The sequence below is a fragment of the Vitis vinifera genome, chromosome 19 (genome assembly GCF_030704535.1).
Source record: "Vitis vinifera cultivar Pinot Noir 40024 chromosome 19, ASM3070453v1".
In the NCBI taxonomy this organism is placed as follows: domain Eukaryota; kingdom Viridiplantae; phylum Streptophyta; class Magnoliopsida; order Vitales; family Vitaceae; genus Vitis; species Vitis vinifera.
The window spans coordinates 5,510,926-5,534,159 of NC_081823.1; the positions used below are offsets into that span (position 1 = coordinate 5,510,926).

Consider the following 23,234-nt stretch of genomic DNA (forward strand, 5'->3'; position numbering starts at 1 on the left):
GCATTTTGCATCTCTGCTTATTCGCCATCACATACTGGGGCATACCCTACATTCGAGAGCATCGGGCTTTACATAGTCTTCATTCACTTTTCATCTAGTTGTCGACCCCAGGAATTGCATATTAGGGCATACCCTCCTTCCTTAGGATCATCGGACCTTTCACAAGCTTCATTATCTTTCGACCTAGTTGTCGATCCTCATGAGTTGTCTTACTGGGGCATATCCCCTCCAGTTGAGTTTGCTTGCATCATTATCTGAGTCATCCTTTGGTTGTGGGTCACTTGATCAGGTCATTCATCGTCTTATTCATTCGAGTTCAGTTTGAGTCGGGACCGCACCTATATCAATCGGTCATTTTCCTATCAGTTTGAGTGTGAGTCGGGGCCGCACCTATATCGATCGGCCATCTCCCTGTCATGTCAGTTTTCGAGTTGGGATTGCACCTATATCGATCGGTCATCATCCTATTAGTTTGTGTTTGAGTCGAGGCCGCACCTATATCGATCGGCCATCTCCCTGTCATGTCAATTTTCGAGTCGGGACCGCACCTATATCGATCGGTCATCATTTTATCAGTTTGAGTTTGAGTCGGGGCCGCACCTATATCAATCGGCCATCTCCCTGTCATGTCAGTTTTCAAGTCGGGACCGCACCTATATCGATCGGTCATCATCCTATCAGTTTGAGTTTGAGTCGGGGCCGCACCTATATCGATCGGCCATCTCCCTGTCATGTCAGTTTTCGAGTCGGGACCGCACCTATATCGATCGGTCATCATCCTATCAATTTGAGTTTGAGTCGGGACCGCACCTATATCGATCGACCATCTCCCTGTCATGTCAGTTTTCGAGCTGGGACCGCACCTATATCGATCGGTCATCATCCTATCAGTTTGAGTTTGAGTCGGGGCCGCACCTATATCGATCGACCATCTCCCTGTCATGTCAGTTTTCGAGCCGGGACCGCACCTATATCGATCGATCATCATCCTATCAGTTTGAGTTTGAGTCGGGGCCGCACCTATATCAATCGGCCATCTTCTTATCAGTTCAGTTTCCGGGACCGCACCTATATCGATCGGTCATTGTTTTGTTAGATTGAGTCGAGTCTTGTTCGATTTCGAGTCACCATCTCCCTTCATTTTGGACGTTTAGAGTCGTTCTCTTCACCTGATTGCTTAGTGCTTATCGCCTATTCATCATTGCTCTTCTAGACTTCCCCTCTCCATTGCACATGACATAGTTCTTTGAGTCTGCGACGCATATTTCGATCATGTTGTTGGGCACCCTACACTTGGCATTCTCGTATAGTTCACATAGGGCAGTCTCCTTCGGGCACATTCTTTCTTGTACTCCAGGGTGGTTCGACCGTTACTCATCTTTGACATTGATCTTCGAGTCACTTTTGGAGACGTCTTAGAGGGAGCTTAGATCCCTAGTGTGGCTGCAGAGGCATTTTGAGACATCATTTTGTTTTAGGGTTAGAGCCTTTGTGTTAGTCTGCTAGCCTGAGTGAGTTTGCATTTCACTATTATCCCTATGGGGGTTTCCCTGGTTCTTCGGTAGAGTTCACTTCATTCCACTCACTATTCACACTTTCTTTTCATTCCAGTATTCATATTCCTTGCACTCGTGAACTCTACCGAAGAGGGGCATATTTGTAGACCCCCCCGAGGAGCTGGAGATATTTTATGATTTTTCTTGGTTGTTTTTCGGAGGGACCTCTCAAGTAGGATGCTTTGGGGGCAGCTAGAGAGGATAGGGGGCTCGGGCAGAGAAGTGCGGTTGATGGGAGAGGCAGCAGGGAGGCTTGCGGGAGAAGCCAAAGAAAAAGCTAAAAAAGAGAGAAAGGAGAAAAAGAGGAGGGGACGACAAGGAGAGCTGGAGGGGAGTCCCGGCTGCTGGTTTTTTTTTGGATTCTGATTTGCCAATCGGTGAGTTTTTTTTATCACGCTCATTACAAGATATTTAGAGATTATTGGATGTTTTGCTTCTTCTGTTGTTATTCAGATATTATGGGATGCATTTCTTTTCTTTTCTTTTTTCTTTTTTTGTTGCTTGTTGTTGTTTGGAATCGATTTGCAGCCTCTCCACCAGCATGAGTCCATCGTGGGGTCATAAAACATGGTTATTTAGGCTCGTCTCTTTGTTTCCTTTCCCATGCTCTATTTTTCTTGGTCGCTTTCCCCTGCTTCCCCTATGTGTTTTTAGATGCGTATTACCACAACCCATCATCATACCCACTATCAATACCCATTTATCTCTCTGACCACTATACTCGTTTCAGACCTCCATGCATGAACTCATCATGCTAACCATCTCCACCTCCATCTCCTTTTTTTTATTTATCTCCACCTCCACCTCTTTGTCTTTCTCCAACACCGAGGCTTCCACCATCACCACCATCCCCGTTAGCCTCAGTTTTCGGCCATACTATAGGGCGCCGGAGAGGTACCTGCATTTCGCGCTCACCATGGGCCATCCGCTTCGCCGTCGACATCGGGTGAAGGTGGAATCCATGGCCGGAACTTGCGTGAGCCTTTGGGCAAACATGCCATCACCGTCGCCGGGGCAGTCTCCTGGTCCAACTCCACCCCCTCTGCAAATACCACCGCGCCCTCTCCATTCTCGCCGCCACTTCTTGTTTCAGTCTCCTGACAAGAATCCATTCAGGCATATGCGTATAATGTTATAAATTGGGTACCTGCCACTTTTTTCCTTTCTTTTAATATTACACATTCACAAGCAGTGGGCATGGGCGGTCAAATGAATGGAAGATTTGCCCTCCAGCTTATAATGGCCACGTGCCATCATTTTGGTTTTTTTTTATCTTTTATCATTTTTTTATTGTTTTATTATTTTTAATGTTAAAAGTTTTGTTTCTTTGATTATTTTATTTATTCTTTTATATATATATATATATATATTCTCCATTAACTCTTTTAAACTTTCCTAAAATTTCAAAGTCCCAAATTTATTTATTATTTATTATTTATTATTTATTTATTTTAAAAATGTCATTCTCGAAATAATTTTCTAAAATTCTAATTTTAAATTTAATTTCCTAATAATCATTTTTTTTAAATTTAATTTTCCGAAAATTCCTAATCCCGAAAATTTCCATAATCCCATTAATTTATTTAATCATTAGTATTTTATTTATTTATTTCAAAACTCCATTTTAAATCAATTCATTTAAAACTTTCGATTTCCGAATTAAATTGCTATTTCTGAAAATTCCGATATTCACATTAATCTATTTAATTATTATTATTTTAGTTATTTATTTCAAAATTCCATTTTAAACAATTCTTCAAAATTCCAATTTCTGAACTTAATTTCCGATTTCCAAAATTCTAATTTCTTTCAAATTTAATATCCAAAATTCCAATTATTAAATTTAATTCTCAAGACTCCCGTCTTCAAATAATTTTCGAGACTTCAATTTCCAAATAATCAAAAATCTAATTTTCTCTCGAACAATTTTAATTTCACTCCGATTTTTAAATAATGTTATATTTCTTTTATTTTTTATACAAGCAAGAATGATGAATCTTCATAATTCCTAAATAATGGAATTTGTGATATTAATTCATGCAAGATTAATCGGGCTTTGGTGGGGGCCTCACATACATGATCTTATGATCTATTGATTGATTTGATTGATTGACTTGGTTATCATACATGATTTATTTATCTTGTTCTCCGACATGCATGCTATTATTTCTTAATTGTGCACTAACCTCTCTCTTGATAGCGCATGGTGGCTCGTCGCCCAGGTACGCACCTACTTTCACTCTAGTAATTGTCTAAGCATATTTTGATTCTCACGTGTGCATGATTTATTCTGGGTACTCATTGATCTACTCGTCCACTGCCATGATTGCTTCATTTTATTAGTAGAGACCCGTTTTTAGGGACTTAGAAGGGTGCTACGGTTTTTATCGTACCTTCCTAATAAGTAACCTGACCCCCAAACCCGATCCGGTTTTTCACAGACCACCTTTTCCAAAGTAAGGAGTCACACTTAGGGTTTTTCTTTCTTATTTTGTTTACCCTTTTAAAAATAAAACAAAAATAAGTGGCGACTCCAAGTCATGTTTTTTTAATAAACCAAATCGTTTTTAAATGAAAAATCGAGCTCGCTATTGAGTGGAAAACGCATGAGCTGAAAATGCGGGGTCCACACTACTACAAATTTTTTAAAATTTAAGGTAAATTTATATATTTAAAAATAGAAAACAAAAAATACTCCAAACAAATCACATAAAAAACTATTTTGCTTCCTATTTTTCTACATACATGCAAAGCTTTGGAACTACAAAAAGTCCCTTATGTTAACATAAGAGACAAATGCTCGGGTCGGTCCAATAACAATAAGCACACAACAATACCCTTCTCTTGTAATTTCCCTCTTCTCCCATTTTGGCATTTTACAGATCAGACCAGCAAACCCCCAAACAGAGTAATGGATTCCCACACGTAATCAAACTTGGAACGCAGAGTTTTGGGTCAAAATGGCCCATTTTTGAAACTTAATGTTCAAAATGGGCACATTTTGAAACTATTGTTCAAAATGGTCTCTTTGATGCCACGTAGGCGCCACATCATTAAAAAATATTTTTTTTTTCGTCATTATAGTGAAAGCCGCAGTTGGAAAACGCGGCTTCATTTTTGCACTAAAGCCGCAGTTGGCAAACGCGGCTTCATTTTTGTACTAAAGCCGCAGTTGGCAAATGCGGCTTCATTTTTGCACTAAAGCCGCAGTTGGCAAACACGGCTTCATTTTTGTACTAAAACCGCAGTTGCCAAACGCGGCTTTAGTTAATTTTTTATTTAAATTTAAAATTTAATTAAAAATTATTAAATTATAATTTATGAATGAAATTTAAAAATATACTTAAATAATAAATTATTTATATTTAAATTTAAAAATCTAGTATTATTTCAACAAACATAAATTGATAAATAGAAGATATTATAAATGAATATTTGATTTATTAATAAATTAATAATCTTAAAATAATAAATTTATATAACATATAAATAATATATAAAATTGTATAATTGATTAATTTAAGATATTTAATTTGTTAATTTTTAAGATAAATTTATCATAATATAAATAGATTAATATCTTAAAAATTAACAAATTAAATAAATTAATCAATTATACAATTTTATATATTATTTATATGTTATATAAGTTTATTATTTTAAGATTATTAATTTATTAATAAATCAAATATTCATTTATAATATCTTCTATTTATCAATTTATGTTTGTTGAAATAATACTAGATTTTTAAGTTTAAATATAAATAATTTATTATTTAAGTATATTTTTAAAATTTCGATCATCAATTGTAATTTAATAGTTTTTAATTAAATTTGAAAGTAAAAAAAAAATATTATAATTGAAATCTCAGTTATTAACTATTATACTATTATTTCGATAAAGATAAATTTATCATAATATAAATAAATTAATATCTTAAAAATTAAAAAATTAAATATCTTAAATTAATAAATTATACAATTTTATATATTATTTATATGTTATATAAGTTTATTATTTTAAGATTATTAATTTATTAATAAATCAAATATTCATTTATAATATCTTTTATTTATCAATTTATGTTTGTTGAAATAATACTAGATTTTTAAGTTTAAATATAAATAATTTTTTATTTAAGTATATTTTTAAAATTTCAATCATCAATTGTAATTTAATAGTTTCTAATTAAATTTGAAAGTAAAAAAAAAATATTATAATTGAAATCTCAGTTATTAACTATTATACTATTATTTTGTTAAAGATAAATTTGTCATAATACAAATAAATTAATATCTTAAAAATTAACAAATTAAATATCTTAAATTAATAAATTATACAATTTTATATATTATTTATATGTTATATAAATTTATTATTTTAAGATATTAATTTATTAATAAATCAAATATTCATTTATAATATCTTCTATTTATCAATTTATGTTTGTTGAAATAATACTAGATTTTTAATTTTAAATATAAATAATTTATTATTTAAGTATATTTTTAAATTTCATTCATAAATTGTAATTTAATAATTTTTTAATTAAATTTTAAATTAAAATAAAAAATTAACTAAAGCCGCGTTTGGCAACTGCGGCTTTAGTATAAAAATGAAGCCGCGTTTGCCAATTGCGGCTTTAGTGCAAAAATGAAGCCGCGTTTCCCAACTGCGGCTTTGACGAAAAAAAATATTTTTTAATGATGTGGCGCCTACGTGGCATCAAAGAGGCCATTTTGAACTATAGTTTCAAAATGTGCCCATTTTAAACATTAAGGTGGTGTTTGTTTTTTTACTTAATTCTAAATAGAACCTTAATACTTAATAGTATTAAATATTAGGTTGTTTTTTTTTGTAGCATTTTATTTCTATTAAGTATTAAAAAGCAAAAAAAATCATTGTGTTATTTTTTCTATTTAGAAAAAGCCACATATTGACTTTTTCTATTTAGTAAAAAATTTATAATAAGTCATGAAAAAGTAAAAAAATAAACAACCTAAATTCTAAAACTAAATGGTTTTCAGCAAAAAGCAAAAAAAACAAACACCACCTAAATTTAAAAAATGGGTCATTTTGACCCAAAACTCTGGAACGCATGTTACCATTTCATGTGCTCCACGTCACCTTTCTCAGCTCTTTCCCAAAGGGCTTCGGATCTCATTTGGATCTGTGCTTCTATCTCAAGTACCCGTTTCTTTAGTCCTTTCTTCATTAACACACCGGTCCCATCGTCTCACCAAAGAGGTCCTGCCAAGCAGCAAAATTATTAAGGTTTCCGACCATAATTCATAATTATTAATTATTTTTAAGAATAAAATTTTACCCATTAAATTAAATAAATTTTTTATTAAAAATATTTCGAGTAAATATATTATTATCCAACACACTCTAAACGTTAAATAATTTACTCTAATAAGTCAAATTTTATTTATATAATTTTTTTTGTTATATTTTAAAAAAATTATAGCTAAGAATTTTTTAAAACTAAAAATAAAAAGCGATTTTAAATAGAATTTTAGTGGCTTGTTTACTTTATTCCTTCGAAATGCTCATATTCCAAGTGTTTACTTTAAGTTTGGAATCAATTTTGGTCCCACAAATCAATTTAGGGATTGGATTTTTGACTTTTTTTTTTAAATTATGATTATCCTAATTATTTAGTTTATTTAAAAAGTTATCTTAATATTAAAAAATTATTCTTAAGCCATAAAAAAAAATTATCTATAGAAAATTATTCTCTTATATTAAAAATTGAAATGGAAAGTATAATATATTTTTTTTCTTCCAATCATTTTATTCATATAAAATCTTTTAAAAATAAACTAATAAATTAAATATATTAAACTTCATAAATAATTACATAGTAAAAAATATTTAACAAATTTTGCTAAAGTATAAATTAGTAATTTTTTTTTTTACTTTTACTTACTTATTTTTAATTAAAAAATATCTAAAATAAAGAGAAACATTTACCTAAAAAATTCAAGTTGTTAAATGGTTGTTAATAATAAGTAAAAATAGTATTTTAGAAAATAAATATACGACGGGTTGAAAATTATAAGTATTTTAAATAAATTTCTTTTATATATTTTCATAAAATTCACTTCCCCACTCATTTTTAGGTGTCAATAAACTTTTAAATATTATAATTTTTAAATTTTTTATTAATTAAAAAACTTGGTGTGGAGTTGGCAAATTATTTATTAGTTTCCACACTCTCATTTTCCTACAAAGCACACAAACAAACCGACAAATCAACTCCTGACACACTCCAGATCCAACGCCCTCTCCACTTTCTTCGCACGTGCCACCTCCTCCCGCTGCGATCTCTGGCACGTGACGTCCCCTCCACTTCTCCCTCCCCTATACTCACACCTGAAACCCAGCCTCATTTCTCAGGATCCGAATTCCCCGAATTCTGCCGCCCTCCGTTCCAGATCTAGAAGATTCCAGAAGGTAGCCGAAGCTTCTGAAGGGGGCACCTCATGGAGTCCATAGTCGCCCTCGCCTTGGAGTACACTCTCAAGTATTGGCTCAAATCCTTCTCCAGAGATCAGTTCAAGTTGCAGGGTCGTACCGTACAGCTCTCCAATTTGGGTACTTTTTTGTGTTTTGATTTCTAGAATTTTGGACGCTTTGATGTGTTTGATCGGGGGAGTTTGTTTTTTGAATGTGAATTGGAGGCGGTTTGCGTGGTGGATTGGTTGGGATTTTAGGGTTTTATGTTTTGATTAGGGACAGACGTGAGATTTGATTGGTGATTTGTTTTTGTGGTTGGTAGATATAAATGGAGATGCTCTTCATTCGAGTCTTGGATTGCCGCCTGCTTTGAATGTCACGACAGCGAAAGTCGGGAAATTGGAGATATTGGTTCGTTTTTTATAGTTCATTTATCATCTATTATTGATCTTGTATGTGACTGTTGATAAATTTGGGGGAAATGGGAAAAAAAAAGAGGAGGTTTTTATTTTTATTTATTTTAAAATTATAATCGTTTGTGTTGGTTAACGAAAAAGTTTATATATACTAAACAAATTTTGTGTTAGGCTTGTTAACTAAAGATTTTTGTTTTGTTTTGGTTTATTATTGTTTTTATTATTTTACAAATATTGAAAATTCCAAGATATTGAATTTGAGGTTTTGTTGCATTTCCTCTGGAGCAAACAGTGGATTGTTCTTTGTTTTACTAAGTATTACGAAGTCAGGGTGGTTTTACTTAGCAGTTCGTTCTCTCTCCAACTGTCTTTTTTTATTTTATTTTTTTTGCTGTTCTAATTATTTTTTTAATTTCTATTGGTGGTTTTTAGCTGCCATATGTGAGTAATGTACAAATAGAGCCGGTTGTTGTTCAAATAGATAGACTTGATTTGGTTTTGGAGGAGAATTCAGATGTGGATGCATGCAGGAGCTCAAGCAGGTAATGCCACTGAGGTCTTGGTTTAGCTTAAGTTTTATGATTGGATTGTTTTAGGCTTATTATTGGTACAGTTGGATTTTCACTAGTAAATACTTGTCTTTTTGTTACCACACTTGTAGTACTCAGTCATCCACCAGCTCAGGAAAAGGAAGTGGTTATGGATTTGCTGATAAGGTTAGTCTGTCTTGTGTGCAGTTGAATTATGCATTTCAATTATGTGTTGTTTGTCTAGTGGAACCAGAAGGTTAATAACTGCTTGCACGTGTATTGTTCTGTTGCTGTTGTTCTTTTCTCTATTCTCTCTCTTTTTTGTTGTTCCTTTATACTTTTGATTTCATAAATTTTTATGATTGTTCACCATAAAATTATAGAATGGAAGAAAGAGTTGTGCAGAAAGGTATTTTTGCCTAACTAAGAAAATTAGCATGGAACAAGAGGATACAGAGAGATGGCACAAGTGGCAAATAATCCCAATGGAATACTTATCTAAAAAAAAAAAAAAAAATTCCCAATGGAAGTTTGTCCCAAAAATACATAAATTCTTTCTTCATTAGAGAATCTATCAATTTCTCAGCCATCAGACTCAGGAGATAGCTACAAGTAACAAAATGTTCGCTATACATACCAAAACATGGATTCCCTTAGGATTAGACTATTTTTCAAAAGTTTCTCCCAATGTCTACTTTAAGCTTTCTTTGGAAACTTTGTGAAGGGAGACTAATAGTAAATTGTAACCTGTAACAAGTTTTTTTTTTTTTTTTTGGATAATGGGGAATCCTCCCTGATGGCAGGGCATTTATCCCAACTACTGGTGAAGCAAAACCTAGGCAGTCTGGGCTCAACCCTCTACTCTGCATTTGCATTTTGGATTTCTTCTTCCTATAATATCCATTTGAGTGGCCCCCTTCAAACTTCTATTTATTGAAACTACAACCATCACTCTGTTTCCCTTGATGTGGAGGGACTCCAGTGTTTCCAGTTTCTGTACTGTTGCCCTTCTGAAATTTCTAAATGTGGAAAGCTATTGGGAATTGTTTGAGCTTTTGTGGATACAACCCATGGAATGAGATAAAACTTTGAAAGCCCATCTAGACCTGTGCTCCCAGTCACCCTGAAGGGAAACCAAGAAAATGCTCTTTCACTGAAACCTCTTCCTTTTGTTGTTACGTCTAGGTTTCCATTGAGAATTATTAAAAATATCTAGTGAAGAAACCTAGGACTGTTAAAGAAGTCAAGGATATAAATACAAATACCCCTTTTATTATGTTGTACCCTTGATATCTAAAATTTGGGTCTTTTTTAGTCAGGTGTTTTATTTTTTTATTTTTTATTTATTTTATTTATTATTATTATTTTATAGGGGATTTGGATCTTTTTTAGTTGGTTGTCTGTATCCTAAATTTTGGAGTCAAAATAATTTGAGTCCTAGATATTTATTTGCACACAAGTCCAAGCAACATAGCTACAAATGATGTTTGGGAATAGAAGGCTCCATTTAATTATGTGGTCCAATTGCTCTAGAAAGACTAAAAATTGATAATATCATTGTTTTGATAAGTAAGAGAATGCAAAAAACACACAAGAGTACACAAAAAGTTTACAAAGAATGAAGCAAGCGAAACAAAAAGGAGGGGACACAAAAAACCACACCCTCCCTCAACAAGAACCTGACCAATGTACAATATCAATCAAAGACAAAGTGCTTCCATCTATGCACACTTGAATCCACATAGCAAGAGAGCTTAGGAAATTGATAAGATCATTGTTGCTCACTTAAAGTCATTGTGGGATCATGTACACCCTTGAATCCAAGTGTTCTGTGTTTTTTTTTTTTTGGAAATTGAAAATGTTATCATGTTTATGTGTAAGCATGGTGTAAGATTTTGGTTCCATTTTTCACTTCAATGCTATCCCATTTAAAGTATAATGGTAATTCCTTCAATCTTCTCTCTTGCCCTGCCATGGCCCTTGCATTTGTTTATATAAGCTTTTTCTTGTTAATCTTGAAATGAGTGCCTGTTTTCTATATATATCATTCTTCAGTTCACACACCGGCAGTGCCATTCCATTTTAACTCGCCATTGCGGTTGCAATAATGTCAGGTTTTTTATGAAGTTGTCTTGCAAGTGGACTATAATTATTTATATTCCATTTATAAAAATAAGTTCAGGCATGAATAGGGTCCTCTTGGTTAGGTTTAGTTTACTTTCTTTTTCTTCAATATAGAAAAGAAAAATCCCCTACTCAGACCAAACTCGTCTTGGGTTAGGGCAGCTGAGTTTATTGGCATTCCCTCTTCACCAGGCCCAGATTTTGGTAGCAGGTAAATTTGGGCTGTGTTGGGACGGGTTGCATTGTGTCACAAAGTCATCCACCTCAAAATGCCAATCTTTTTCCAAGGAAAAAATAAACTTTTTGAAGGAAATTTGCAGGATTAAAGGCCCACATAATGATAGAGAATATGGATCAACTCCACAAAAATGGATTTCCTCCAAAATAGCCCTCAAGATAAGAGCAAAGTCAAGAAGATAAACAAGGCCCAGATACTAAAGCACACAGATCTTGAAATATAGACCAATCTCTTCTTGTTAAACCGTACGAAGGATTCAAAACACCTCAGGGACCAAGATGCTAAAAAACAAAGTAGAGGCTTGGAAGCATAACCTACCAAGCAGGATGTTACTGGCTTGAGTTAGTACCCAAGATAATGTGACCAAGACTGCAGAAGATGAGGCCAATGCAGATGCTGGAGAAAATATCAAGAAGATGCAGGAGAAATGATGAGTGGGGTGTTAGGGTTTAAAACGTTTTGAGAGTGTCAGTGGAGAGATTTATGGAGAACATGTTATTTATATGGGATTCCTATGGGATTTGTAAAAGTTGAAGGGTAAACTGCAATGGGGTGGTGTAGAATCTGATCCTGCCCCAAACTGTTCTGTGTCTTCAAATGCCTCCCTGAACTCGCCTTGAACCCAAATTTGGCTTCCCTAAACCTGTCCCAGCAGTGATGGCCTGGCCAGATTACTGATAAACCCAACCCACTGCATACCTAAGTGAATATAACTACCCTTTTTTTTTTTTTTTCTCCTATCAAAAAAAAAAATAACTACCCTTTTTTCATCATTTGTTGCATATTTATTTCATGAGTAATCCAGGATCATTCATCATGTGCAATTGTATTAGAATGAGTGCCTAACAAGAATGGGGTGCAATCCATGTATGCGTGAGGTATACAAGTAACAAAAGCACGAAAGTAGAACCTATAGCCCTAACTAGTTAACCAATTTCCATTTTATCAACAAGGTCCAAGAAAGACCAAACACTTAAGCTCACATCCTCTTTTATCCACTTATGCACCAGTTGACATCCAGAAAACTACAACATATATGATACTTCCTTGTATTCTCATTGATTTGAGTTGGAAGGTGTTCACCCGCTTTTCTAAAAAGTCCATGTCTTTTGTATCCAAGCTCCTAGTTGCTAAACTGCCCCCAAGAGCCAAAAAGATTGATGGCCACTGTTAATCTTCACTGCAAAATAATTTTTTGATATTTATTTTTGCTTCTCTTGTATTTAATCTTGTTTTGATTACTACAATTGTATTCTCACATCTATGATCATATTTTTAATTTGAATGGCTAACAATTGCATTCTCATTTTTATGATCATATTTTTATTTTGATGACCATCCATTGTGAATGTTGACTGAGGAAGAAAATATTATTTTCCATGGGAATTGACAGTTTTCTTGACCAAACTTTGAAATTATGTAGTGGATTGAGAGGAAATAATAATGCTTGCTGTAATATTATATTAGTCATCTGTATATATGCATAGTGTCTAGAATGCCTTATCCAACCATGCAAGTCCAGTGACAAGCATCTTGCTTTACCAATTTAACTCCCAAAAGCCATGGTTTGGGTTAATTCTTGGAGTTTCAAACTTTATTTATTTATTATCACTTTTTTAATTTTCTATTTTTTATTTATAGGTAACATTCTTTTTCTGTTCTTAGGACTTGAACCTGAAACCTCCTATATTCCCAACCCAACCCCTTGCCACTTGAGCCAGGCCTTAAGAGCTTGGGATTTCAAACTTTGCTTATTCTAATTTCATCCATGTCTTTTTCAGCCTTGCTCTTCCCTTTCTAGCCTCAACTTATACAATCATACACTTCCCATTTTGCTGTTATTAGTGTAAAACATTTTCAGGATGCTTTTTTCTGTGGATTTGTGGATTTGTGTAAATGTTATATGTGTGCTTCCAGCTTGATGCTGCTATCCTTTATGTGGCTTTGAGATTGGATGATACATTTCTTTCTGTTATAATACCAGATTGCTGACGGGATGACTCTAGAAGTGCGCACTGTCAATCTTCTACTTGAAACTCGTGGGGGTGCTCGATGCCAAGGAGGAGCAACTTGGTAATTTATTGTTGCCTCAAGCCATTTGTACATTTGTCTATGATATGTTTGTCTGTGTCTTAGCATATGGATTAATTCAGATTATGGTTCACCTGGTAGATATCGAATTATTGCCATATATTGAATTATTGCCATGTACTACATACTGATGTTAAATTCAGTGGTAAATTCTCCTGACAAGCAAGTATTCCTTGGAGTTGGAACATCATCTTCCCCATATAGCTACTAATAGAACTGACAATTGGATATTGAACACTGGAAAGGTTATTCTCAGCTGCAACCGCCTTACATGGACACAGTTTCTGGTCAGCATGAAGAACAGTTGTTTTCCCTACTAATGACAATCTTAAAGGAAATTTTCACTGGGAAACTATGTTAAGATCAATATATAAGCAACTCTTAAATATTTGGTGGTCATTAAAATTATTTCTTAAAGTTATGAAAAATTATTTGATGTTCAGTTCTCTCTCTCTCCCCCCCCCCCCCCCCCCCCCCCTCCTTCCCCCTAGGAATGAACCTTGTCTTTCATGCACTACTCATCCACTTGTGTAGGGCTCTAGATGAAATTTTTTTGATAGTTGTGAATTCAATGTTAGTTACAACTGCCAAAGATAAACTTTCTATTAGTGGTTTTCCTTTTTCTCATTTTCTTTGTTTCCTATTAAGCAACAATTTGAAACTTAAAGAGAAAAAAAGGAAAAAAAGAAAAGAAAAGAAAAGAAAAGAAAAGAAAAGCTACATCACAAAATAATGTTCTTATCAAACAATGATTTGAAATTTGGAAAAACTAAAGGAAAAAAAAAAGCTTTGTCAACATTTCATCATATGACCAATTATCAAATGAACCCTTGAAAAATAAATGATTGAGTTGAAATTCTAGTTACTATAATAAACTCTCCAAATGACAGTTTCAAAACCACCTGCAGAAGGTGACTAAAGTTGACAATGAGGTACAGTAAATTGAAGACCTTAATTTGGACAAGAAACCTCTGTGTTGCTTTGCTGCTGGAAATTGCACACAGATTTGAATGTGTTAGTATGGTTGCTCGGCACCAAATTTTCTTCATCAATTATCTATTGTCTTCATGTTTTGCTTATTAGTTCTGTTACTTCCTGATATTGTTTTGCAGGTTGAGATGAAAATAATAGAAGCAATTCAGAACTGAGAACATACCTAAATGGAATGTTGTCCAATTGTTTCTAATGCTTTAGCTTGAGAAAGATGCTGTCATTTTAGTTTTGTTTTGCTATCATATCAATTGTAGATCTCTATTGGCCAAATTATCTTTCATGTACTCATAGTCTTCTCTGGCAGTATAAATAAGTAATTGAGTATTTATTTGATTTTATTGAAGCTGCTTACATTTACAAAACTTTATGAGCCTGTGCTTCGGCAAAGTTTGAAAGTTAAAATTATTATATTGCATTACTTACCAGTTATGGACACTTCATTCTTTTCTTTTCACCAGGGCATCACCTCTGGCATCTATAACTATCCGCAACCTTTTGTTGTATACCACGAACGAAAATTGGCATGTAAGTCATTGGAACCACACATACTACTTGGATGCTTTCTTGAAGAGAACGGCTTATTTGAACAATCCTCTGGTTACAGGTTGTGAATCTTAAGGAAGCGAGGGACTTCTCCAATGACAAAAAGTTTATATACGTATTCAAAGTAATAATTCCATCTTTTATTATACTTATATGTTTGTGTGTATTCTGAAACTATTAGCCATTATTGGCATTGATTTTCCTTAAGCCCTCATGAGTTCTCTTTTATAATTATTTCTTGCTTCTTTTATTCTTGATGTTTATACTAATGCTGTACTGGTGCTAAATCTGTCTACACCAGAAACTTGAATGGGAATTTTTGTCCATTGACCTCTTGCCTCATCCTGATATGTTCATGGATGCTAATATAGCACACCCTGAAGAGGAAGTAAATAGGAGAGATGAGGATGGTGCAAAGCGAGTGTTCTTTGGTGGAGAGCGTTTTATTGAAGGAATATCTGGAGAGGCTTATGTAATGCAAACCTGATATTTCAAGTTGATTCTTGGTGAACTTTGATTTTCTTAACTGCTTTGTGTTAGATGCCTATATAGATTTTTGTATAGAATGTAAATTGCCCAGTGCCTCCTAACTTTCATCATGATCAGATTACAGTACAGAGGACAGAACTAAACAGTCCACTGGGGCTGGAGGTTCAACTTCATATTACAGAAGCTGTTTGTCCTGCTTTAAGTGAACCAGGTAAGCAATGGAAATGTTTTCAAATATCCCTAGTCAAATGGCACTTACATTATGGATTTGACATAACATAATATGAGCAGGATTGCGTGCTCTTCTACGCTTCTTGACTGGATTATATGTCTGTCTAAATAGAGGAGATGTAGATCCAAAAGCTCAACAGGTTTTTTGTCACCTTAATTGTTTTTCTTTTGATCAAACTTACAGTGGAAACACCATCATGATTAATTTTTAGGAACAAATCTTAACTGAACCCCCCTTCTCTCTCTCTATCTCTCTCTCTCATGAATCCTGGCAGCGAACTACAGAATCAGCAGGACGTTCTCTGGTCTCTATTATTGTGGACCACATATTTCTCTGCATCAAAGATGCTGGTTAGTCTTTTCCTTTGATCTTGTATGTAATTGTCGTCATTTATGTTTGTATTGGAACCATTAGTTTCATTGTTTTGTTCAAACTTATTCTTAATAATTTGTTTATATTGGGTAGTGCATAATTTTCTTCGGTCCCCAGTTTTATTTGACCTCAGTCCTATTTGTTAAGAACATTTACGAACCGTTCCAATGTTTTTGCAGAGTTCCGGCTTGAACTTTTGATGCAGTCACTCTTCTTCTCTCGGGTATTGTTTTATTGAAGTTCCATATTCTTGGATTTGTATTAACATTAACTTTTTTTTTAATCCATTTTCATAGGTAATAATAAATGAATTCCTAAGCAGATATGCAACACATCGGGAGCAACTCAACGCTGTGTTTTAATACATCATGTATTTTGATTAACGATGTCTTATATGTTGCTCCCCTCAAATTAATAAGTGTTTTATAATCAGATGACTAGTGACGTGAAAGATTCAGAAGTCAAAGCTGAGTTATATGTAGAATAACATGGTTTGTTGGTGATGGAAATAATTATAATTAAGTATATATTTCTTCATGTGATATTTACATGATTTTGTATGTAATAGAATAATAATTTGTTTTAGTACAATTCACATGCTTCGTGCCTAGTTTGATTCAGACGCAATGTTTCTTAGGGATAGAAACAGTATATAAGTAATATATATTTCTCTGCTTTTTATTTACATGCTTTTAGTCATAAGAATTTGTTTTGGTACAATTCACATGCTCCTTGATTTGTTTGATTAAGAACACACGGAATCCTTTTATTGATGGAAATACTTCTATTGCAATAAGTTATAGTAGTGACTAGTGACCTTCATCAATGGCAGCTGTAGATTCCTTACCCTGAAGATTCTTTTGTCTGCTTCTGTGTTGGTTCTTGCTAACTTGCATGTCATGGTTCTGAAATAGTCTATGGGTGTTTTTTCATTCCAGTCCAACATTTCATGTGAGGGTATACTTTTCTTGCAGGCCAGTGTTTCTGATGGGGAAAAGACAAAGAACCTGAACCGAGTTATGATTGGTGGACTGTTTCTAAGGTATAGTTGCTTGTATTTTATTTTAAAATAGAGTTGGTACCAGCAAATATTTTCTTTTAGTCACCATGAAACTTCATTTTGAGTGGAAGATACATTTCTTTGAGCATGCATTTCTTTGAGAAGTAACAACACATTTCTGAAGGTAAGAAGAAACTACTGAGATATTTAAGGGAATAGATTTTACAACATTTGAGAAGAGATGACCTTGTGTATATGCTGGGGAACTTTTCTGAAGCTCCTGCTCATGGGAAACTTCTAAAATACTTGCCACTTCATCCTCATTTTCTTTCTTTCTTTCTTCCCTTTTCAATAATTCTTTACTGACCTTTTCATTTGGTTTCCCATTTAAGTTTTATGTTGCTTTCTGTTCATTGCACTGAAGTTTCCTTTATGATAGGTAGCATCTTTTTCTCCTAGGAATCAAACCTGAAACTTCCACATCCCTCCCAACCCTTTGCCACTTGAGTGAGGCCTCAAGGGCATTTGATTGAAGTTTTTTATCATATTCCCTTTGTAAGATACCTCTTTAAATAATTAAATGTGGCCTTCTCTTTTCTCTTCTTTTCCTTGTATATTTCACATGTATTGGTTTCTGCCCCTCCTTTTTGTTGTACCACTGCAGCTAGACTCTCTAAATTGGAGTTGATTAGAATAGGTTAATTTTATTTCTATTCTATTCTTTTTAAATTTCCAACTTTTAATTTTCCATTTTTGCCTTGTATGCTTTGTAAGTACTTTTCTATGATACGAATGCAATCAAGCTTTATCAGTTGTAGTTATTTATGATAATTTGATTTTTGTTTTTATTCTATTTCTTTTAGGCAGTGTTTTTTTTTACTTAATTCTAAATAGAACTTAAAACTAAACAGTGTTTAATAGTATTAAGTATTAAGTTGTTTGTTTTTTTTTTTTAAATATTTTATTTCAATTAAATATTAAGAAGTAAAGAAAAACCAACATGTTATTTTTAGCATTTAGAAAAAACTAAATATTTTGACTTTTTCTATTCAATTAAAAAATTAAGAAATAAGTAATAGGTCAACAAAAAATAAACTATTTGAAATCTTAAAGCAAGTTGCTTTTAGCAAAAAGTTAAAAAAAAAACAACTCCTCCTGAGTCTTGGTTCTATTAAGGGTAAAATTTTGGATCTATATAAAAGTTGACTTAAGGTTAGCTTTTTGGATCTATATAAATTTGACTTAAGGATAACTTTTTGGATTTGTATAAAAGTTGACACATTCTATTTCTAATTATGCTTGCAATGCATTTGGTGGACCAATTAATTCAGAATATAATATCCTGCGATTTAGCAGAAACAGATTGTTAGGATAAGGCTTTTAAGTTTCTCCCTTTGTTTTTTCATGGCTGTTCTTTTTTAGTTGATTCCACTTCATTGTAATTTTCAAAGGAAAGATTTGGTTTATATGTGGATGGCTTGAATGCAGGGATACCTTTTCACACCCTCCATGCACCTTAGTGCAACCGTCAATGCAGGCTGTCACAAAAGATGTTCTGCATATTCCTGAATTTGGTATCAGTTGGTTTATCATTTATTCTGTAGAAAATTATAACCGTTTTGTAGCCTTTGATTATGCTAAAATTGGATATATGTCATTCAGAGTTGGGGCTTCCATCTGTTTCCTTGAACAGGTCAGAACTTTTGTCCGGCAATATATCCTCTGGGTGAACAGCAGTGGCAGTTACATGAAGGTATTCCTCTAATATGCCTCCATTCTCTTCAGGTTAAGCCCTCCCCAGCACCACCATGTTTTGCTTCACAAACAGTGATTGATTGTCAGCCACTTATGGTATGAATCAACTACATTGATGTGATTCCTCTCTCTAACCATTTGTAAGATGCTTTTTTTTTTAATTATCGTTTTCCTTTCCTTATACAGATTCATCTTCAGGAAGAATCCTGTTTAAGGATATCTTCCTTCTTAGCTGATGGAATTGTAGTCAATCCTGGTGCTGTGTTACCAGATTTCTCCGTTGACTCCCTTGTATTCACCCTCAAAGAATTGGACATCACTATTCCTATGGACACTGGAGAATCCAATATCTCTGCTGGAGACAGTAACTCTACTCATCAGAGCTCCTTTGCTGGAGCAAGGCTCCATATTGAGAACTTGTTCTTCTCAGAATCTCCAAAACTAAAGCTCAGGCTACTGAACCTGGAGAAGGATCCTGCTTGCTTCAGTCTCTGGGCAGGTCAACCGATTGATGCCAGTCAAAAGAAATGGACCACTGGAGCTTCTCAACTTATTCTGTCTCTAGAAACATGTAGTGACTTAACTGGACTTCAAATTCCTCTTGAGCGGTCTTCAGGTTCATGGAGATGTGTTGAGCTGAAAGATGCTTGCATTGAGGTAGCTATGGCAACTGCAGATGGGAGGCCATTAATAAGTATTCCTCCTCCAGGAGGTGTTGTCAGGGTAGGTGTTGCTTTTCAACAATATTTATCCAACACTTCAGTTGAGCAATTATTTTTTGTCCTTGATCTCTATACGTACTTTGGTAGAGTCAGTGAAAAGATAGCTATTGTTGGAAAAAATAACAGACCAAAGACAAGTGAAAATGAAGCTTTGGCTGGAAGCCTGATGGAAAAAGTTCCTAGTGATACTGCAGTAAGTTTGGCAGTGAAGGACCTCCAGCTTCAGTTTCTGGAATCTTCATCCATGGATATTCATGAGATGCCTCTGGTTCAGTTTGTGGGAGACGATCTGTTCATCAAAGTCACTCATAGAACCCTTGGTGGTGCCATCGCCATTTCATCTACTTTACATTGGGGGAGTGTTGAAATTGACTGTGTAGATACCGAGGGAAACTTGTTGCATGAGAATGGTACAACTTTAACTTCTACTGAAAATGGTCTTCTGTCAGCTGGGAGTGGGTCCCCTCAACTAAGACCAGTTTTTTGGGTTCAAAACAAATGGAAGCATCGATCAAATGGTATTGCTCATGCAATTCCATTGCTAGACATAAGTGTCGTGCATGTGATTCCATATAATGCACAGGATATTGAGTGTCATAGTTTGAGTGTGGCAGCTTGTATTGCTGGTGTTCGTCTTGGTGGAGGAATGAATTATGCCGAAACCCTGCTGCATCGATTTGGAATCCTTGGGGCTGATGGTGGTCCTGGGGAGGGGCTCTCCAAAGGGTTAGAGAATTTATCAGCGGGACCATTGTCAAAACTTTTCAAGGCATCACCTCTTCTTGTGGATAATCTGGAAGAGAGTATGTACCAGTAGAATTTAGAAATTTTGTTTAATTGGTCACACCTTCATATATATGCTGCTATGGTTTTCTCTTTTATTAAGATTTTCTGTTACTTTAATCTCACTGCAGCGTCTTAAATTGTTTTTTTTTGTTTTTTGGTAGATGGAAGTTACAGAGATGGGAAAGACAATGGTTTCTTGAATTTGGGAAAGCCTGATGATGTGGATGTGTCTATAGAATTAAAAGATTGGTTATTTGCTCTTGAAGGTGCACAGGAGACAGCAGAAAGATGGTGGTTTTACAATGATGAAAATATTGGCAGAGAAGAGAGGTGTTGGCACACAACTTTCCAGAGTTTGCAAGTGAAAGCAAAAGGTAGTCCAAAGCGGTTGCTGAATGGAAAAGGAAAATCACAGGAAACACAGAAGTATCCTGTGGAATTGATCACTGTGAGTACTTTATATGTATATAAGTATATACACACACATTTTCTTTTTTCAGCTTTTAGATGATTTCATTAGTTAAAGCTGATATGAAGCATTTTCAGTACAATTCAAAGTCTTGGGAAATACTAGCCTTTGAGTGAACTTCTATGCCCCTTTTTTAAAGACCACTTTTCTGAGGATTAAAGGATAATTTGTGGCCTAGTAGATGTTTTCTATTTCAGGATGTGATTTGGTAGATTGAAAGTAAATCACAAATGACTCAGCAGAGGCCGATTATTTTTTGGTTTTGCTCTTATTTGGTTGGTTCTAGGTATAAAGAAGTGTACCCCTCACCCCTACTCCTTGCTGATTTCTGTTTTGTGTGGATTTGCTAATGACCCTAGTTACCTTCCCCTTTCTCTTATTCTGTTATAAATTAATGGATCTTTTATTTAAGATCTCATATGCTGTAAGAGTGCTTGCAGGTTGGTATTGAAGGATTGCAGATCTTGAAGCCCAACGCTGCAAAGGGCATTCTTCAAGCTGGCTTTCCTGTAGAAGGAATCAAGGAAACTGTTGAGACCTCTGGGGGAATAAATTGTGAAGTTAGCATCCTAGTCTCTGAGGACAATGCTCATGATGAAATTGGCAAATGGATGGTGGAAAACTTGAAGTTTTCTGTTAAGCAACCGGTAAGAGATTTAAACTTTCTGAACAATTTTTAAATTATATTTTATTTTATTAGAAGGTTCTGTCTTATGATGATTTTTACTCTGTAGATTGAGGCAATTGTGACCAAAGATGAGCTGCAATATCTTGCTTTTCTATGCAAGTCGGAAGTTGATTCAATGGGCCGAATAGCTGCTGGAATTCTACGGGTGCTCAAGTTGGAGGGATCGGTTGGCCAGGCAGCCATAGATCAACTGAGCAACCTTGGTATACTCAAAAACTTTGATTCAATTAACGAAATTCTCATTGAAACAAGAATTAAAAAATTGGAAATTCTATTTTTTGGACAGGTTGCCAGAGTCAGGGTTCTAGATTTGTTAAGCCGAGGGTGTTCTGTGTCAACTCAAGAATTTTAAATTCTTAAAACTGGAAATGATAATAAGTGATGCTATATTTGCATCTTTAAAAACTCAAATTCAAAATTCAAAATTTAGAAATATGCTAGGAACACTTGAGCATAAGTTTATGCTTTATAGATTTGGGATTTAGGTCAATTGCTCACATGTATTAAGAAAGAGAAGATCTTCTGTCATCTTCTGTTTAAGAAGGAGCTGCATGTTTATTTCTGGTGAATATGTTTGTCAATTTGAGTCCAGACGAGTCATATGTGGATTTGAGGGATTTTCTTACACAGTTGTTAAATTGATGACTTGCAGGAACTGAGGGATTTGACAAGATTTTTTCCCCAGAAATTCTTAGCCCCCATAGTTATGCTAGCAATATTGGGTTCACTCCTGCGAATGGTAATGGTCAAAGCCCACATCCATCCTTGGAATCAACCGTGTTTTCACTTGAGGAGGCGGTCTTGGATTCACAGGCAAAGTGTACTGCTCTTATTGCTGAGCTACGGAGTTCAGAATCTTCCCGACACCATCTTGCCAGTGTTAAACAGCTAAGTCAGAAACTTGAAAGTATGCAGAGTTTGTTGGCAAAATTGCGGACCCAAGTTTGATACAATTTTCGTGTAGATTTATTGGGGTAGAAGGATCCCAATGATAGGGTTTGGTCATTTTTTCTAAAAAGAATCTTGTATGTGTATATATTCACACATATCGATACATGTAGAGTGTATGTAGCAACGAGGCAGAAATAAGAGATGTTCATCAATCCAATTGGAAATTTTGTATCCTAAAAGATGGCAGCTTCTCTATGTATTGTTTTCAAGAATGACGGTGCGTTTGCTTTACCTACCATTAGTTCCAATAATTGATCTTTACACATTACGATGTGTAATATTTGTGGATTTGTTTTCATATATCCATCCCCTTTTTTAAACACCTAATACATCATATCCAAGTTATATATCTAGTTTTCCACGGCATATCCAAACGTGTCATAGATAGAGGTAGGGATTTTGTCGAAACTTATTCCGTATAGGTTAGGGGTCCATTGATGAGAAAGGGGCTGGGTGGAGGGATGATGGCTTGATTTTTATGGACTTCATGCCTTTTCTGGTCTAGAACTTCAGATGGACAGGGATCAAATCAAATGTGAATGATGCCTGATGACAAGTGAAATTGATTACATGATTTGTTAATCTTATGCTCGCACGACCATGTTCATTTCTTGATTTGTTCATTATATGCATTTATTATGGAAAATTGGATCTTATGAAAGTCAAAAGTAGCATTGATTTATTGCTAGAGAATCTAGATGTTGTTTCTCTTGGTCTCCACTTACGAATACCAATGCTGATTTGCTAGCCAAGAGAGGAGCTAAGCGGATGATTTCTATTGTAGGGAACTTTTTTGCGGGGAATTATGCAATCATA

The 23,234-nt window shown here is 34.5% G+C and overlaps 1 protein-coding gene across 1 annotated transcript; it reads left to right on the top strand.

Moving 5' to 3' along the window:
- Nucleotides 1-7,788: 7,788 nt before the first annotated feature.
- On the top strand, nucleotides 7,789-22,597 carry LOC100241773 (uncharacterized). Its single transcript, XM_003634652.4, has 20 exons — nucleotides 7,789-8,157; nucleotides 8,342-8,430; nucleotides 8,868-8,977; nucleotides 9,097-9,151; nucleotides 13,312-13,400; nucleotides 14,870-14,936; nucleotides 15,016-15,078; nucleotides 15,256-15,426; nucleotides 15,561-15,654; nucleotides 15,735-15,814; nucleotides 15,950-16,025; nucleotides 16,227-16,270; nucleotides 17,022-17,089; nucleotides 18,536-18,621; nucleotides 18,741-18,898; nucleotides 18,989-20,327; nucleotides 20,472-20,758; nucleotides 21,220-21,426; nucleotides 21,514-21,670; nucleotides 22,120-22,597. Exons 1-20 carry the CDS (start codon nucleotides 8,046-8,048, stop codon nucleotides 22,413-22,415), a joined length of 3,648 nt encoding a protein of 1,215 aa, XP_003634700.1. The 5' UTR covers nucleotides 7,789-8,045; the 3' UTR covers nucleotides 22,416-22,597.
- The last annotated feature ends 637 nt before the right edge of the window (nucleotides 22,598-23,234 follow it).

Excerpts from the sequence above, each read along its gene's own strand:
- LOC100241773 (XM_003634652.4), top strand. The coding sequence starts at position 8,046 with ATGGAGTCCATAGTCGCCCTCGCCTTGGAGTACACTCTCAAGTATTGG. Across the intron at positions 8,978-9,096 it reads GCATGCAGGAGCTCAAGCAG|TACTCAGTCATCCACCAGCT; the intron begins GTAATGCCACTG and ends CCACACTTGTAG. Across the intron at positions 15,815-15,949 it reads TAGATCCAAAAGCTCAACAG|CGAACTACAGAATCAGCAGG; the intron begins GTTTTTTGTCAC and ends GAATCCTGGCAG.